The sequence below is a fragment of the Cyprinodon variegatus genome, unplaced genomic scaffold, assembly GCF_000732505.1.
Source record: "Cyprinodon variegatus isolate N-32 unplaced genomic scaffold, C_variegatus-1.0 Scaffold83, whole genome shotgun sequence".
NCBI lineage: Eukaryota > Metazoa > Chordata > Actinopteri > Cyprinodontiformes > Cyprinodontidae > Cyprinodon > Cyprinodon variegatus.
Window position 1 is genome coordinate 390,102 of NW_015150536.1, and position 18,023 is coordinate 408,124.

The 18,023-nt window shown below is 35.6% G+C and overlaps 1 protein-coding gene across 4 annotated transcripts in view; it reads right to left on the bottom strand.

Annotated features, from left to right (window-relative positions):
* Positions 1-2,726: 2,726 nt before the first annotated feature.
* The window catches only part of tnn (tenascin N), a 60,155-nt gene continuing 44,858 nt past the window's right edge, over positions 2,727-18,023 (bottom strand). For all 4 annotated transcript variants that reach the window (XM_015373236.1, XM_015373234.1, XM_015373235.1 and 1 more), the window contains 7 exons: positions 11,443-11,573; positions 8,413-8,551; positions 8,170-8,321; positions 5,396-5,492; positions 5,116-5,280; positions 4,513-4,676; positions 2,727-2,917 (listed from right to left, as the gene is read on the bottom strand). In XM_015373236.1, the coding sequence (XP_015228722.1) occupies positions 2,768-2,917; positions 4,513-4,676; positions 5,116-5,280; positions 5,396-5,492; positions 8,170-8,321; positions 8,413-8,551; positions 11,443-11,573 (998 nt within the window). In that variant the 3' untranslated portion in view covers positions 2,727-2,767. The remainder of the gene's footprint in view (positions 2,918-4,512; positions 4,677-5,115; positions 5,281-5,395; positions 5,493-8,169; positions 8,322-8,412; positions 8,552-11,442; positions 11,574-18,023) is intronic.

Consider the following 18,023-nt stretch of genomic DNA (forward strand, 5'->3'; position numbering starts at 1 on the left):
GAACAAGGCTTTATACAGTATTACCATTCCAATGCTCAGTATTGTCAGGAGAGTATTAACACCATAAAGGTTCTTCTAATCTGGCTTTTCTGGATATGTTAAAGTTATCGCATTTCAAAATTCTTGGTGAGTATGCCAACTTCGAGTGCGAGCCACATGTTTTCAGTGCAGTCTAAATTTTTCTTTTCCTTTTTTTTACTTTTAATTACAACTGTTTTAACTGTATACTGATAAAGTTTCGCTTGAAATCCCCAGGAGGAGTTTGCTAAAGCTCGATATGTATGCAAAAAATAAAGAAGGGTCAAAAATGACCGAAAATGTCTGACTTTCTGTTAAAAAAAAAGCCAATAAAAGTTCTCTAAGTTAAAGGAGCATACTGTACTTCCCGCTGACTTTTTTTTTCTTGATTTGAGTTGATGTATCAGAGTACCAAATTTCTGATCTTTGCAATTTACATTATGGATTATCCAATCTCATGTTAGCGAGTGCAGTTAGTCCACAACCATGTTCAATTTCTTTAAAATACATACATTTTCATTCGGGGACAACTTTCTATAAAGTGTGGTGAGGCTTTGAATATGTGATGCAAAGAGCATCAGATATGTTAAGAGAAAAATATTTGAAATACTGTACAAAAGGCCTTCACAGCACTTTCACTGCTGGGACCTAATAAGGCTGCTTTACATGCTAAGCTAGTGATAGCTGCAGTTACTGCATTGAGTAATAATTGTTTTCCATTAATTTACATAATTATTAAGTGAGCAACAAGTCTGTAAAAAAAATTAAGAAATAAAGGAAAAAGCATTATTATTTGTGTTACTAACAGTAGTTGGTCTGGGCCTAATGATTAGCAAATTTAGTTGGTTCTTAAACACACATAGAAAAACATTAGTTTGGTTGGATAACATTTAAATCATATTGAATAATAAGATTCAAGCTTCAAATTCTGAGGTAAATCCAGTACAGGTGACAAGCACCAAATATTTCATGTTATGCATTTTTATTCTTTGCAGATAATTTTTCAAAATTGAACCCCCTGCAATTTTGTTTGGAAAACTCTTTGATGGAACAAAGATCATCATATTTGTTTGCCAACTTGTAAATTAATATTGTTGCAGTTATCGTGCTTTCTTCATTAAAACATAAGGATGCCTAAGTACTTGTGAAAACAATATATGCTGATCAGTTCATTTAATTCATATGTTTTTAGGTTTGAAGTATTCTTAAATGTGAATAATACTTTTATGGTTTTTTTTTTTTTTTTTTTTTTTGCAGAATAGGCCTAATCTTGTATATACTTTCAGGATCTTAAAGGTTTGGAATTGTCACAAAGCAAAATATATGAAAAGTGTATCCATTGATACGATTGTAATTATATCAGTTTGCTGATGTCCTTGCCCTCCAGGTGCGGTTTGTCATGGTTCTGCTCTCCTACTTTAGATAAAAAGCTAAATAAAAAGCTAAATGCATTCAAAGCTGTGTTAATTAGTTTTTTCCAAGGATAATCCCTGAACCTCTTTACTACATCCAATCCACACAGAGAAACAAAAATCACACAAAATTATATGATTCAATAAAATTGAAAAAAAAAAAGAGCAATACCACATAGTTAAAAACAGATTTATTTTAAAGGAGTGGCGACACTACATTGAAAGGGGAGTTATAAAATAATTTTAGCAATATAATTGATAAAGAAAGCAATACATTTCAGGGTTCTGATCTTAAACCATTTTAAAGACTTTAAGAAGCTGCACAGTCTTAAGCATTACCAAATGTACAAATAAAGTTCATCATTTTGCAAATTAATTCTGACAGATTGATATAAAGGTGGGTTTGTGTGCTCCATGTCCTTGTCACATAAACTGTGTTTGTGATAAAAGTGTTAAGACAATCTAATTAAGCAAAGTAGAAGCCAGTGCAACATTAATAGCTTCTGTCAACTTTCCAGATTAAAAATGGGAGTTTAGTCATTCTGTTCTGGAGAAGAGCACAAACAAATGTCATTGTTATTGACATTTGATGTGACACATCGCATTGATTGATATGAGCTGTCCCCACTCATATGAATATAAAGCAGGAGCAATCTGGCTATTCGGGGCAGCAATCAGTTGTTACTTTTTGGCTGATGTCATACCAGCTTATGTGATGTGACAGTGTCAGATGCACAGTGGCAGCATAATCAATAGACTAAGGACACATGTTTGAAGAGCCAGCAAAGGATCCATTGATTAAACACAAATTATTTTGTTTACTTTCGGTAACTCTCTGAGGATACTCGGCCTCACCTGAACCTGGGTGCAGTTATAAGTCAACGAGTTTAGCATTAATATAATAAAGGAAGAACAAAATATTTAGTTGCCGTTATCTTTTCCTTCTATTTATATAGTCAAGTTTTCTAAGGAAATAAAAATTGAGTAAAACATGATTTTCTAAATTATACATGTTCTTTACGAGTAGAACAAATGTTCAAACCTCGTTCAAACACAGTTTCTTGTTCACCTTTCTCCTATAATCACACTAAACCTTGGATTTCTGTTCTGTTATAAACAGGTAATAATTTACAAAGGATTATTCTAAATTTCTGCAGTGATGACCTGTTTTTGTTTTTTGAAAATATACAGAAGTTGAGAAACATATGTTTGCAGATCCTTTAAGTGTAGGGTCTATATCTACATATGTACAGAAAAACCAAAATCTAGTGTGATCAAAGGCTGATGGAGCGGGCTGATGGAGCGGACTGCTTTCGCTGCGCTTCTCTGCTGCTCGCCTACTTGTGGGTGTTTGAAACCCTGCTTTTTTTCTCCCTGACCATCAATGATCTCTTCTTTCTGCTGGACAGTGCTCCCACAGGTCGGATCTTCATCTCGGTGAAGTCGAGGGAAGTTAGGTGTCCCTTCCATGGCTCCCAGTTGACTCCCTGACAGCAAAACACCAGATCAGAAGAAAAAATGAGTGGGAAGGGAGAGCACAGATAAAGGTAAGAGCATCATGGAGAGGGAAAAGCAGAGAGCAGAGAGAGTCAAAGCCACAGAAAAGGAGAAGGGCATGACAGACAAGCAGAATGAGAGAAAGTAATAAATACCAGCCTCAGGGTCCATATCATGTGAGTACAAACCTGCTTTGACTGTTATTGCATTTTGGCAGCAAACACAGCAGCAGACATCTGAGGCAACAATACTATGGATGGAATCTCGACAAGAGCAGAGAATTCACCTGGGTTTTGCTGAAGTGACTTAATAACAGTGTTGTTTCCCTATCAGCCTACTGACAAATACCTCTGCATTAAAGCTGGCTCTAGAAATGTGTTTTCTTATCAACCGATGATGGATTCTAGTCATTTGGGTTTTTCCCCAAATAATCCAGAAACCAAACAATAAGCAGAGTTCTGGGAGAAAGTTGTAAATGTTGTGAAAAGAAATTAGCTTTGTGCGAAGCCTCTTTTTCTGCCTTGTATTAAACATAGCTGTAAGACGAAATAATGGTGCACTGGTGTAGCTTCATAGCAGAGGTAACACTTATAATTGGGACCAAAGCTGCATTTGTATGCAAGTCTCCTGTAGAAAGATAGCAGAAATTCGCAGCACAATTATTTACTCTTCTAGTGAATATTGTGGAAAAAAAGTCTTAAATTTTTTTTTCCTGTAACAGAAAAATGTATGTCTAAAATTTATTCTTTTACACAGGCCAAGCAGTGCCACCAACATTGGGAAGCCCTAAAACATAAAGAAAAGAAAAACCTTGTTACTTTATTTCTTTTACAGTTATGAGATTGTGGTGAACTCAGTAAGGATATCAGTAAGGAAGATAAGAGAAAAAAAGGTTATGAAAAATGCAATAGGGGTCCCATTGAGGAACTGTAGAATCTCATGATCTTTAAGTCTTCATAAAACATTGACACAGTCAGAAGCTGTTTATAGTACATGTTGAATATATACATTCATTGTTTTGGAATAGAATCAGGAGAAAACATTTTTTGCCTCCCTATACCATTAGAAAGTTAACTTTGGGAGTTTGTTTATCTCCTGTGGAGTATATGTGGAAATAAAAGAAGACATGAAATGTTTGGCAGCAAATACAGTACTTGAGGTCAGTCAAACATGTTGTATACATGGAAATACTTCCCTTCTGTTGGGTATGGTCGCGAAATTCTTATGCTATAGGCCTGTTTGGGCCATGGTATTATTTATTCTTTGAAATACCAGGTTGGTTCAAGTAAAATATATTTATTTTAGTCAGAAAACAGAAAAGTTCTCTTCAAATAATCAGTTTAGTAATTTGACAATTTTAACTGGAAATAAATAAATAAGTAAAAACAATAAAAAAAAAATTAAATATACATATTTATCTCAAATTATATTTGCTAGCCAAATGTTACCATTTTATTTCTGAGGTCCTTTCAGATAAAGAGAAAAACTACATTTATCTTGCTATCTACTTCACAGAGAGAAACAAATACATATCCATTTAACGAAGCCAATTAAGAGATGCAGTATCTACTCCTTGTTCACTCACCAGACTGTGTCTGTTGTCACCCCATTTACCATTGAGGTTGGCCAAATGACAGTTAGCGTACCACCATGCTCCGCTGTGGGTTCTGGCACAGTTAGTCAAGGCAATGTCATTATCTGAATCTATGGTGGTCCAGAGCCGGTCTTGGTGATAGGTCATAGCATCACCTAAAAACACCAATAAAAAGAGATGTTTGTAAATGCTAAATATTAGAGGGCAAACACCTGCATATGTATTCTGAACCATATTTTTAAAAGGAGAGACTATTCAACCCTGCAGAAAACGCTGTATAAGCAAACTCCGGGTCATACGTTAGCAGAATGTTTCATTTTGTCTGTGTGGATTTGCTGCATATTCAAATCCTGCATGTTTCATAAACCACCTCAGTTGCTTTCAAGCTTACAGTGCTAAAGTGTGTTTGCATAATAGCTGGGGTACACAGGCCTTGAAATCCCTCCATTACTGCCCCCATCTGTCTTGTTTCTAAATCTGCCATCATATTCTCACTATGCATCACCGTGTGTGGGTGTTAGAAAAAAAAAAACAGAATTCATCAAAGCTGTGCCTCCAGTTTTCACAGTCCAAGTCTTTTAAATGCAACCATACCTGCTGTCCCCCTGTATTTGCCAATTGTGAGCTTGAACTTCTGTCTGATCGGAGCAATCTTAAAGTTGTCATAGACAGCGTAAGCTCTCTCTGAGCCCAGGCCCAGGTCGAACCTTAGCTCATACTGCGTAGGAGTGTTGGTTAGCGCATATATCTTATCCAAACCTGTTGGAGCAGATAGACAGATGCAGAATTTGAAGGGAGGATGTAATGCACAGTTACACTTCATATGTGCATGGTTTGCAAAAAAAAAAAGAAAAAAGAGCACCACATTGCTTACCCAGCCAGAACTCCTCTGTCATGTTGCCAAAGCCTGCTATGTACTGCCTCCAGCGTTTCATGAAGTCCAGCTTGCCAGTGTTTCGGCGCTGCAATACCTTAAAATAGCAAGAACAGGATTTTACTGACAGATGTTGGATTAGAAATGAAGAGTTTGAAAAGAGCTAATCCAGGATTGAGGAAAGCTAAAGCTTGTGTTTTAATCAACAGAAAAAAAATATCCATATATATTATCTGTTGTTAAAACTGGTCTATTGTGCTGTTAAGCAGTATTTGCCCCAATAACAGTTTTTTCTGCTTTTGCTTCCTTGTCACACTTAAATGTGAAGTAACCTCAGTCCAACAAAACACCTAAGACATTTTTCACTTTGGGTATGATATCCTTTAGCTGTGTGTATGTGTGGGTATTTGTGTGTGTAAATCATCCTTTTAAAACTCTAAGAAACTTATGGGAGTAATCTTAGTTATTTGGAAAGGTGTGTTCGAATGCAAATACAAATATTTAAAAATGACAAGTATAAAAGTACATTACACAGACAATTACTCATACAAATACAATTCCACACATACATGTGCACAACTCACCTGATAAATATGTACAAAATTGCAGTTACACAGTCTGATAACAAGTGTTCAAAGGGTTTCTGGTCTCATCTTGCAGATTTGTGTGTATATGGGGAATTTGAATGTTGATGGAGAGTTAGAGAATTTGAATTTCCTTCTGAGTTTTAATGATATTTCCCTCTCTAGGTCTGGGAAGAAGGACTTTATGGAAAGGATAAACTGCACTACACTCTGAGCCTTATAGGCATCAACAAACTTACAACCTGGCGACAACATACCTTGTCTTTATGAGCCATGCTCCTTTATGGGATTGTTTCAAGGAGAAAGAAACAATTTGATGAGACTTTTTAACTCTTTTTCAATTTTGTAGGACCTTGGATCTTTCATCTTAGGAGACCCCAAATGGCCTGAATAGCAGCCATAGGAGAAATATATTCCTCAACAACATTCCCTGACACAGTCAGTCTGCTCATTGCAAGACCAGTAAGTTTGGAAAGATGGTTAATCTCTTACCTCCACTTATATAAGATGAATTAGCAGTTTATATCATAACTGCCTTCATCTTTAAAGTAGCTAATAAAGGACATGTGTGTCTTATAAAATGAATAAAACCCCTCCAGATTGGCCACCGTCATTATATCACTGCAAGGTGGGAACTGAAGATAACAGGACATTTTCTTTAGCGAATGACAATAGTGTAAACAGCAGAAGAGCACCTGAGCCTCTCATACCAGATGGTGATGGATATTCAGCAACAGTCTCAAGACTCTTTGTGAACTTTTTATCTGATCTATGTGAAACTGAAGCTTTGTGTGTATCAGGTGAGTTTTGCCCATGTATTGAACATTTTTTACATGTGGGAGTAATTGTCTGCACGTAATTTTATTATGTACTTGTCACTTTTAATATTTGTCTCATTTGAGCACAAATTACTTACACTTACAAATTCCTGAAGTGATTTGCAGATCTTTTTTTTAAGTTTAAAAAAGATGTTTTACATATACACAAATCCATCTACACCTACTCACAATCAAGTTCACACAGCTTACATTACACATACACTATTACATGAATCAATTGAGTCTGGTTTCTCTCCATAGTTTTGATAAATATTCAAAAATAGACCAAACTTGCAGAGTATTTACTTTTAAGCTTAAATTATGAGAATAAAATTGTAACAATATGAGAATAAAGTCATAAAATTCCGAGGATAAATTCATAATATTATGAGAAAAAATCCTAGTGTTAGGAGAATAAAGTTTTTTTTTTAATAACAAAACTCACAAAAAAAACACTCTCCCCCAAAAAAAGAAAAATCGAGAACAACATGAAAAGATACACTGGCACAGCGGTGACAAAAAAAAAAAAATAAAAACTCTTAGAACACAACAATAAAAAAGTGCACAATATCAAAAAGGGCTCACAGGGCGCTGTGGGGCGCGGGGGCCCCAACATACGCGGCGAAAAGCGAAAAGCTCCCCCTCAAAAATGTTGTGGAAAAAGAACACCTCTCTCACAAAATTTTTCAACTTTATTCTTTATTAAATGTAAGACTTTATTCTCGTAATGTCATGAATTTATTCTTGTAATATTACAACTTTATTCCCATAATCGTTTGACACATTAAAAAAAAAATCTCCAGCCTGAACCTAATAGTCTGTCGTAAGATTTTGATTCTCACATTGATTTAATTTTTGCATTTCATTAGTGAGAGAACTAAGGCCTGCTTAGCTTAAATTCAGTTGTTTTCTCTTGAAGAAGTGGTTGACGCAGTATGGGGAATATTTTTTTGCAATCAACCAGTGCTGGCAGGTACAGCACTATTTCTGTATTTTCCATTTTGGGATACTTGGCCCCTACGTTTGTCTGCTGAGACCTCTGAGCCCATTAGTCCTTTCCAGAGTGATAGAAGTCAATAACAATTTCTCATCAGTGTATAAACAATATTTCAATTAGGGCATGTTGATTTACTTTTAAAGATCATTCAGTCAAGTAGTTAGGAAGGGAAATTTGATTTAGATTATCCCTGTTAATGTGGTCAGTAACCATACATTTATGCCTTAATGACTCTTGTTACCTTTATCTAAGAATAAAAAACTAGTTTGATGATTTGAAAACAAGTGCAAAGGCCAAAGTATGCTTTTTAACAGCTCTGTATTATAATAAATGACTAAATCTATTTCTTCTGTAGAGTCAGCAAATAATTCATACCAGCCAGCCGCCTCCATCAGTAGTCATATCGCAGAAAACCTCTATTGGCTTGGATTGGTTATTGTTAATGTAGACGGTATAGATGCCATTGTTGTTATTGCCATTCCTCATTATTTGTACACAGTCCATAGGGAAGGGGTACAGCATAGCAACTAATAAAAGCAAAGGAAAGGAAAATCATATTTAAATGTAAAATATCACAATAAACATTAGAAAGATGTTTTTTTGTAGAACAATACTGACCTGTTTTAAAAAGGGTTTCCACCATCCTACTCCTCTTGCTGCCCCTAAAAGCAACAATGGTGACAATGTACCTCTTTCCCATCTTCAGGTTGGATGCAGTGAAGCTTGTCTCGCTGGCGTCAAGCCTTCTTTCAATAGCCTTGGGAAATAAAACCAAACAGCTGTGAATAATCTTAGTAAACATCTATGTGTTATCATAGTATCTAGATTGCTGATAAACCTTGAAATTAGCCTATCATAAAGTCAACTGAAAAGCTTGAATAAAATTTATTCAGTTTTAGTGAGCTGCTTATGCAGTAGATTTGTTTCATCTGTGCCCACAAGAGGTCAGCATTTCAAAACACTTAAATTCAATAACTAAGCTTCTACAAAGAAAGGAAGTTGCTTTGGCATTTAAAAGATTAGAAAAGGATATGGATTTTCTTCAGACTCAGGTTTCAGGATTGGAGTACATAGTAATCATCTGCACCAGCACACATTTTCAGAGAAGGTTTTCCTTTTTGCATATTCAAAGTTTTATCAGCATAAGAATAACTTAAGAAGGAACACTGAAAAGCTTCATATTGTAATCAAAAAAGTAATAAAGTAAATTTCTGTCAACAAGTCTATTTAAAAAATGTAAATTGAAATACTGTTATAGATAAATTATACTGAATGATGGTTGAATGCACTGATGGCTCTAGACAGGGGCCAACAGGGGCCAGTGTCTTTCTTGAACTGGTCCTCGCCCCTATTATGGCCCCTGTGCTAAAGACATAATACCAAAATACATTTTTAATGATAAACATTGGTAAGAAACTGTAAGTGATTGTTCTTTTTTACCTATTTCATTTTCTATCTTTACATTATTATTTTAGCAATGAATTAAAATGAAGGTGATGCACTTTTAACTTCAGTCATGTTAAGCTAGGATCACAGTTTTCAGCTGCTATATCAGAAAGTGTTTGGTTGAATGTCTCACTTAATAGATCAAGATTGATTTTTTTTGTTTGATGCTTTTTTTCTGTGCCTTATGAAGAAAATATATTTCCCATCCTGGGCCTCTGGTATATTTGGTCCAGAACCGCCAATGGCTGAGTGGAACATAAAAATCTGGAAGAAAAAAAATGTAGGAATAACCAAGAGGATGTAAAGCAAAAATTTGGAAAGGGGTCAAGGTTTTCTTCGGGTCCATGTTAGTTTTTCATATTATGTGAAAGTCAAGATCCCAGAGCCTTGAGGGAGAATAAAAAGGCAAAGAGAGGAAGCAGCTTGGGGTCCAATAAGACGTCTCCTCATAGAGTGAAAATGTGGGGAGCGATGCCATCTGAAGGTTTTGGTCCTTTGTCTTCCTTTAAATCAACGCGCAGGCTTCACCATATGACAGCCTGCTGTCACATGATGAAGGCTACTAAAACTGACTGGTATCTGTTTTATAATTTTCATTTTAAAAATGAATTTACATAGATTTCAAATAATGGTTTCATTAGCCTGGGTTTTTCGTTAGCTATTTGAGTGCACTCATAGTTAAATTTATTTTTAGCTTGATATATTTTGGTTAAGATGCAATTGATTAATTTCCTTGTCTTTGAGATGCCAGTTTCCTTTGGATCTGCTGCTGGAGGGCTACAATGAGCTCCAGCTTTCGTCTCCTTATATGGTCGTTGCAGCCTAATCAGCTGGTCACACCACTTGTAGTAATGGGAGGGGAAATTTGTTTATCAATTGTTTAGATATTTTTTTGTTTTGGATAGTTGTGTTATATTCGTTCAATTTAAAAAAGTACTTAGTGTCTGGCCAGTAATGATCTGTTTTTTTTAGGTTTACTTTTTTTGTTAGTTTTTTTGTCATTTATCCCCCTTGTCAACAGTGGTCTGATTACAACTACTAATGTCTTGTTTGAGAGGTCATTTTGTGCTTGAGGTCTTAGTGTTGGAACCTGAATGGAAGTCTGTTTTGTTGACCTCTGTTTTTGGACCCAGTTTATCATTTTTGAATTCTTTTGTTTTTTTGTTTTTTTTTTTTTAAATAAATTAAGACCTTCTTTGAAATTATTTAATGGTTTTATGGCTGGTTTGTGCAAATCCCTCACTTGAGCTTGATGCTTTGGTCTATTGACGAGGTTTTTGAGTATCTGATTTACCAGCAGGAACTGATAGGTATCAATACCTGGTATAAGTACCACTGTATCACTGTGCCTGATTATCGAATAAACATTAGCATCTAAACACCATCAACAATCCATGGAGAGTGATCAAGAAGAAGACAAAATATATCAGAGTCAACAATTTGGACTAGGTAACTGCCATTATTAAAGGAACCTTAGCATCCTTAACACCACAGCAGAGTCACATGCTGATCTCCACTGAACCATTGCAGCATTTCATGCAAAAGGAGTCTTGATCAAGCCTTAACGCCATTTACAGGTCAAAATTTACAAAAGGCTTTTTTATCGTTTTAGATAAGTATCCCAATATCTAAACAGTGCTTTTTGTCTTTCTTAGTAAAGAACCAAATTTCTCTAAGTTACAGAAAGAATCAGTAAAATATAATGCTATAATTTATGAGTTTAAAATTTATGTTAGGCAATTTTCATTTTTTGAAAAGACCCACCCTCTCTACTTAAAAAAAAATGCATATGCACAACCCTGTACCCGCTCACGTATGTGAGAGCGTGCACGAGCCCATTTCTCCTCGTGCACCCTCTGTTTAGAAGTTGCTGTTTGCATCGCTCAGACAAGCTTACTTTCCAAAAAAAGATTAGCAATTTTTCCACTATGTCAGAGGTACCGGTAAGTGAAAATCGGGACGAGCACATAGGACGGTATTACGTAGACATATCACCAGAATGATTGAATTAGGACAGAATTAAGAGGACCACTTATTTTGATGATCCACACAGAAAAATAAAATAAACATACACCACTTTAACTAAATTTGCATCACGAACAACTGAAAATACAAAGCTCTACAATCATTAAGGTATTGTCAGGACATGCAGTGTTTACAACTTTAATGAAGAAAAGAGTTGACAATCTCACAGTTAAGTACCTGCAAATTCCCTTCTTCTTCTCTATATGTGAGGATGTAACCCTCAATGTCTGCCAGTGGAGGAGCCCAGGTCAAAAGAGCTGAGTCTATTGTCACATCTGTAGCCTTTAGGTCCTTGGGGGAGTCAATCTCTGTGGGAGTGGATAATAATAAGATTGGTCTACACAAAGGCAAATATCTTATTCCTTTAAATATTTAAAGATGTCTGACATTCTTTATTTATTCAAGTGAATTCACTATAAAAAGAAAAACTACAGAACTCCAAAGACAGTTTTACTTATTATTTTAAAAATTTCTGTTTTAGAGTGTACAAATAGTTTTTTTTACTCTTTCTAATAAACTACCATTACCCCCCAAAAATGTAGGTACTTTTAGGATTGCTTTCAAGTCTTTGTCCACATGAAGTGCCTCACAGACATCTAGCATCTGCCTGCTCGGTTACAGCTTGCAGATAAGCTGGCAGCTTTTCCTGCCCTTATTGAAATGCTTTGCCAATTCATTTGAAACACATGCTGCAGTGTTTTGTTTGATACAACAAAACGAACTAAAGCAGCGGGGGCTTTGACCTCCCATGGATCAAAATATTAAAGAAAGCCACGCCAAGCAGGAACAAAAGCATCCCAAACAATTCAGCATTTTTTTTTCTCCCCAGAAGCCTTTGAATTTTTAAGTTGATTTCTGTGAAAAGAAAGACAACATAAAGGACAAAGAATAAACAGTGGCAAAATGACAATCACAGAATAAATTCAGTTCCAATTATTTTAATTGTATTGTTCCTTTACATATAAATATATATCACCTACTTTTATGTAACCCAGATAATCTTTGAAGCTATAACTTCTGTGTTTGATGTCAGTATCTTGTCTGCAGCCACTGATGGAATCCATGATAAAATGTTTATAATCTTAACCCCTGCCACATACTCCCTATTTAAAATGAATCTTGCTCTCACTTAGAGCACTGCAGAAATGTTAAGATCAACTGCCAAACACAAAGAAGGCCTGTTGCAAGCCAATCACATATGTAGCCTCTTCTTACACTGAATTATGAGAAGCCGCCAAAGACCAAACACCGTTTTGGACAGTTAGTTATTAGCTGATTATTACATTGGATTTGTCAAATCCCTGATGGGTCAATCAAAAACATTTTTTGTTTGTAGAAGCACCTCTGCAGATGGAATACAGGAGAATGCCTCAAATACAGTGTTTTCATATATGAGATCATGACTAAAAATTCAAAAGAAATCAGCTAAGATAATAGGTGTAGAGTAATAATTTTACTGTTTTGCTTGACTTTTTGTTTTGCCTTTAATTTAGTAAACATTTAGTAGCACTGAGATATTTACATATCTCAGTGCTTTCTTTTGCTCTTGTTATCTTGGTCAGGACTTTTTTTTCAAATGCAATTCTAAATTTCAATGGTTTAGTCTAAATGGGAAAACTAAATATAGGAAAAAAATGAATATACAGGGATCTGTGATTGAGAACGTACAAAGGTGTTACAGTGAGTGCAAATATTAAGGCAAATGTATGTTAAATGCTAATATTGAAGTACGATTTAAAAGAAAAAACATATAAAAAAAATCTTTCTCTTTTTAGTCTTGCAGAAATCACTTTGGTTATCCTAACAGACGTACAATTAATTTATTAAACTTCTTTTTTATAACTGCAAAAGATTCAAGTTTATGTTTATGGAATATTTATCAGTGAGGTGCACCTAAAACTAAACCAACAGCATGTTCTGCTTTGCCTTTAATAAAGCCGTTTCTAGCTTAAAATAAATATACCATGTGTTCTGCACCTTGACAAGCTGTAAATTATTAACAAACTAATTATTTTTGAATGGAAACAGGAAATATAACAATATTTGAGCTGAGTAGGTAACAGTGGCCAGGACACTAGGCTAAAGGCTGCTTTGTGCAGAATTTTAATAGCTTCACTAACTGTGAGTCACAGGTAGCTTTTAAATGCTTAGTGTAACTCCCAGTTTCCAGCCAAAACAGCTTTAAAAGTTGATATTTGGTTGGACATACGAAAAAACGCCCCCATTTGGTTGGCAATGTCAAGAAACATGACATTTTTATTGCTGCTAAAAGTAAATTGACTTATTATATTATATCAACCTGTCTCAGCTACTGTTGAAATCCTCTGAGTCACTTTGTTCCCCTTGATAGCCCAGACGTAGACAGTGTACAGAACTCCAGGCTTTAGGCTTTTCAGCGAGTAAGAGGTTTCTGTAGATCCAATAGGGATTTCCTGAGTGGGGCCCTCAGCAGAGCTATAGGTTAACATGTAGCCATCAATGTCTGACTGCACAGGCTCCTATAACATGGTGAAGCCTGACTCTGTTTCATCTTGAGCTAAGAGATTAGCAGGAGCATCCAGATCTAGAGGGAGATGTTAATATAAGTTAATGCACTACTCATGCAAACTGCATTATATATTAGTAGTTGTTTTGTGAGGCTAATTAGTATTAGCCCCACAATTCTGAGGGACTTGTGACTGGTTAAACAATACAGCATACAAAGTCAGTGTATAAACTTACATTTTGAATCAGGTAGTTTAAGTGTTAAAGGCCCAACATTTGGTGTATGGAATATAATGCATATATGGATAAATAGTTTTTTCAGTTAGGGGTCAAAACAGGGGTGTATGAGTTAGCCTCCTAAGCCAGACTGACTTACAGTCAGCCAGTCCTCTATAATCTAAAACCAAACCCATCACAGCGTAATAGACCAAATTTCTGTAACCATAACAGTCAAGAATGCAGATGCAATGAAGTAATGTGTTATTGATTCCCTTTATTATGTTCTAAAAGACCTGTTTCTATCATAAAGAAATCAAATTATATTTAAATGACTGGCTGCTGAAGGAGTATTCAATAAAAATAAAAATAAAAAGCTTTTTGGAGTACAGCCATAGTTATTTGCTTTTAAATGTTTTCTGCTGATTCTCTTAGTCCTGCCTTTAAAATTACGCTCTATCCGCTCCTTTTCAGACTACTACGTTATGCACAAGGTATAAATTGGTCTGGATGACCAGGTTATAGCTATGCGCCTTTCGTAGATTTGTACACTGATTTGTCTCCCTGATAGCACAATGGGAATAGGGTGTCTTTTTGGTTCTTCTTCAAAAGGAGTTGTCATATACGTCCAACATTGAGAACAGAGACGTTCAAGTAAGAAGAGACTACGTGTGGACAGCATGGACTCTATCTGCCAGCTTAGACAAAAGCATGACATTCAGACAAAAATAAGTGACTGTGCTTAATACTGTAAGGGTATGGTATCTAAAAGAAAATATATATGACATCTGAGTGTGTTGTATAGAAAAAAAAGCAGGGCTTAATCATTTCGCTTTCAGAGTATTAATTCAGGACAATTCTCAAAAGAAATCATAGTCTCTTCAAAGGCAGGGATTAATTAGGCAACATAATGAAATAATTACTCAATCTAATCATTTGAAATATTCCTGTCTTTTCATGAGCAAAATAATTTGAAAGTGCTCTGACTGCAGATGTAGAATGGTTAAAAAACACTAAAGCTAAAATGTAGTTACCATATAGTGCGAGAAATGCTTTAAAACTCAAAGCCAAATTCTCCTGGGCATTTTACCCTTCTACTCTAATAGCAATTATATCCTTTTCCAATGAGATGAAAAGCCTCCCTGGGAAATTAAAGTATAAGAAATAGTCGACACAAGTTGAAAATTAATGAATGAACAGTTGCCAAAATTATCTCAGAAAATGTAAATTAGAAAAAGGTTTTGGAATTTGGACTCTGAAACTGATTTTGATGGCTAAAATGGTAAAGATTAACAATCTTTTAAAGAAAAGATTTCAAGATAAATTAATTAAGGGAGATTATAGGACTTAGTGATCCATAAACAATTCAAATAAAGTTGTATCTTAATGAGTGTACCTTTTTTAAACACTGTAGAGGTATGTTTCCAAGAGCTTGCTTACAGTGCCATCAGGAATGGCTGAAAAGAGATCTCATACCAAACCCAATACATGCTTAAAATATGTGCAAAGCTTTGCAAAACTGTTCAGACCCATTGAAGTTTTCACAAATGTAACAGGAAGGAACCCTTTCAGATGGGATAAAAAAAATAACTTTTGGCATGGATGCAAAAGGTGACCAATTAACTAACACTGCAAATCTCCCTGATTACACCATAACCATGGCGATACATAGTTGTGACTTTATCAGTGTGGAAATGCTGTTCTTCAGTCACAACAGGGAAGGTGATCAGAGATTATGGGAAGAAAAATAAAGAATATAAAGCAGCAGTGCTTCCATGGAGGCCGTAGATAAATTGTAAAAAAAAATTTTGTGTGATTATTATAAAAAGTGCCAATTTCTAAGGAATTTTGAGGCTATGTAGACATGCAGTGCTTTGCAAAAGTATGCATCCCCCGTGAACTTTTCGACCTTTTGCCACATTTCAAGCTTAAAACGTAAAGATATAAAATTGTAATTATTTGTAAAGAACCAACAAGTGGGAGACAATAACGAAGTGGAGCTTAATGTATGTTTTTTTTTTAAACGTCTTTAGCAAATAAAAAAAAAAAAAGAGTGGGCATGCAAAAATAATCAGCCACTTTACTTCTAGTGCAGCAAACTCTCTCCAGAAAGAATCTAAACCAACCAGTGCTTCCATGGAGGCCGTAGTCACAAAGGATCTCAGAATGATCCAATGTTGACCTAAATGACTGATGGTGATAAATAGAATCCACCTGTGTGTAATCAACTCTCTGTATAAATTCACCTGCTCTGTGATAGTCTCAGAGGTCTGTTCAAAGCACAGAGAGCATCATGAAGAACAAGGAACACAGCAGCCAGGGCAGACATACTGGTATAAAGAAGTTTAAAGCAAGATTTTGATAGAAAAAGATTTCACAAGCTTCAAACATCCCAAGGAGCACTGTGCAAGTGATAATATTGAAATGGAAGGAATATCAGAGCACTGGAAATCTATGAAGACCCGTCCGTCCCTCTAAACTTTTAGCTCAAAAACGGATAGGAGTGATTAGAGATGCATGATTAGAGAACCATGATCAGTCTGGATGAACTATAGAGATCTACAGCTGTGGTGAGAGTTATGATTGGTTTAAAAGCAACACCGCTCATCACCCTGAACATGCAAACCCAACTTTTAAGTTTTTATATTTGAAAAAGTTAAAAAGATTTTTGCCATTTCACGATTGTGTCCCACTTGTTGATTCCTCACAAATTTGTATGCATGAAGTCCAAAATGTGGCAAAAGGCTGAAAATTTCAAGGGGGAAACGAATAGTATTGCAAAGTACTGCAAGTAACTACTAGATGATTGAAATGCATGCTACAGGGGCTGTACAAGACTTAAGACTGGGTCATAATCGTGTTTAAAGAGTCATATCTAGACCAAAATACGATTGAGAATTTGTGGCAAGACTTCAAAATAGATGTTACGATAAGCTGGCTACGCAACTTACTGAACTTGAGCTATTTTGTAAACAAATACGATAAAATATAAAAAACGCTTTTTTTAAATCTCTAGATGCACAAAGGTGCTAGTCTAGATACATAAACGAAATAACTTGATGCTGCAAAATGTGCAAAAGTTTCTATAAATTTGCATGAACTATACATTTTCTGGTTTTTAGTTAGGGGTACCAAAGTGAAAAGGCTAAGCACATGGAACAAAATGGGGAAACCTTCAAAGGGTGTGAATATTTTGGCAAAGCATCCACTAAATAATATATGAAATAGAAAGTTGTGGCTGAATAATTGAACTGCTGCAGATGTTATCAAAGATAAACAAGGTGTATTTTCAAAAACTGCTTTCAAAAAAGGGGTGTCCACACAAGTGTAAACTGTTCATCAAGAGAGATGCTAGATTAAATTTGTCAGTCAAGCCACTGACAAAAATATTGAACATATGCTGATGGCGAAGTAAACAAAGCAACACAGCGATGAAGAGGCACATGCAAGTTACAGAGGTAGGCTGAACTACAAAGTCCCCTGAAATCGACTTCACTCATTTTTCCACTCAGGGACTCGGTTTCAAGACTAGTCATTTATGATCTCCCAAAATGCCGGCTTCATTTCAATACAGAGTTGGAAGAGAAAATATCTTTGCGACTACACCTGATCTTGTCTCAGTGTGGATGGGACCTCTGGGGGTGTGAATGATGAGACAGCTAAGGAATTTGGCTTAATATCTTTAGGGGGATATAGTTTTGGTTTTGGTTGCTTTGCATGACTTGAAACAGATGCTTGAAGGACATAATAACGGACTTGATCAATAGCACATTTAGAAATGGCACATTTTCTTGGGTCTTTACAAGCAGTCCACATGCTTGTCTGTTTAAAATACATTTAATTACAGGCCAATCAACTTTTGTAATGATTTAAACATGGATATGGTCAAGGGGAAAACTGGTTTATGAAAAAAACTGATATGTGACACCTGTTTCAGCTTGCGTTGAGATTTTCTTGCTGGTTTTGTCTCCCCTCATGGCTTGAATGTAGACAGTGTAGAGAACTGCAGGCCGTAAACCAGTCAGTATATAAGTGGAGCTATCAGACCCTACAGGGAT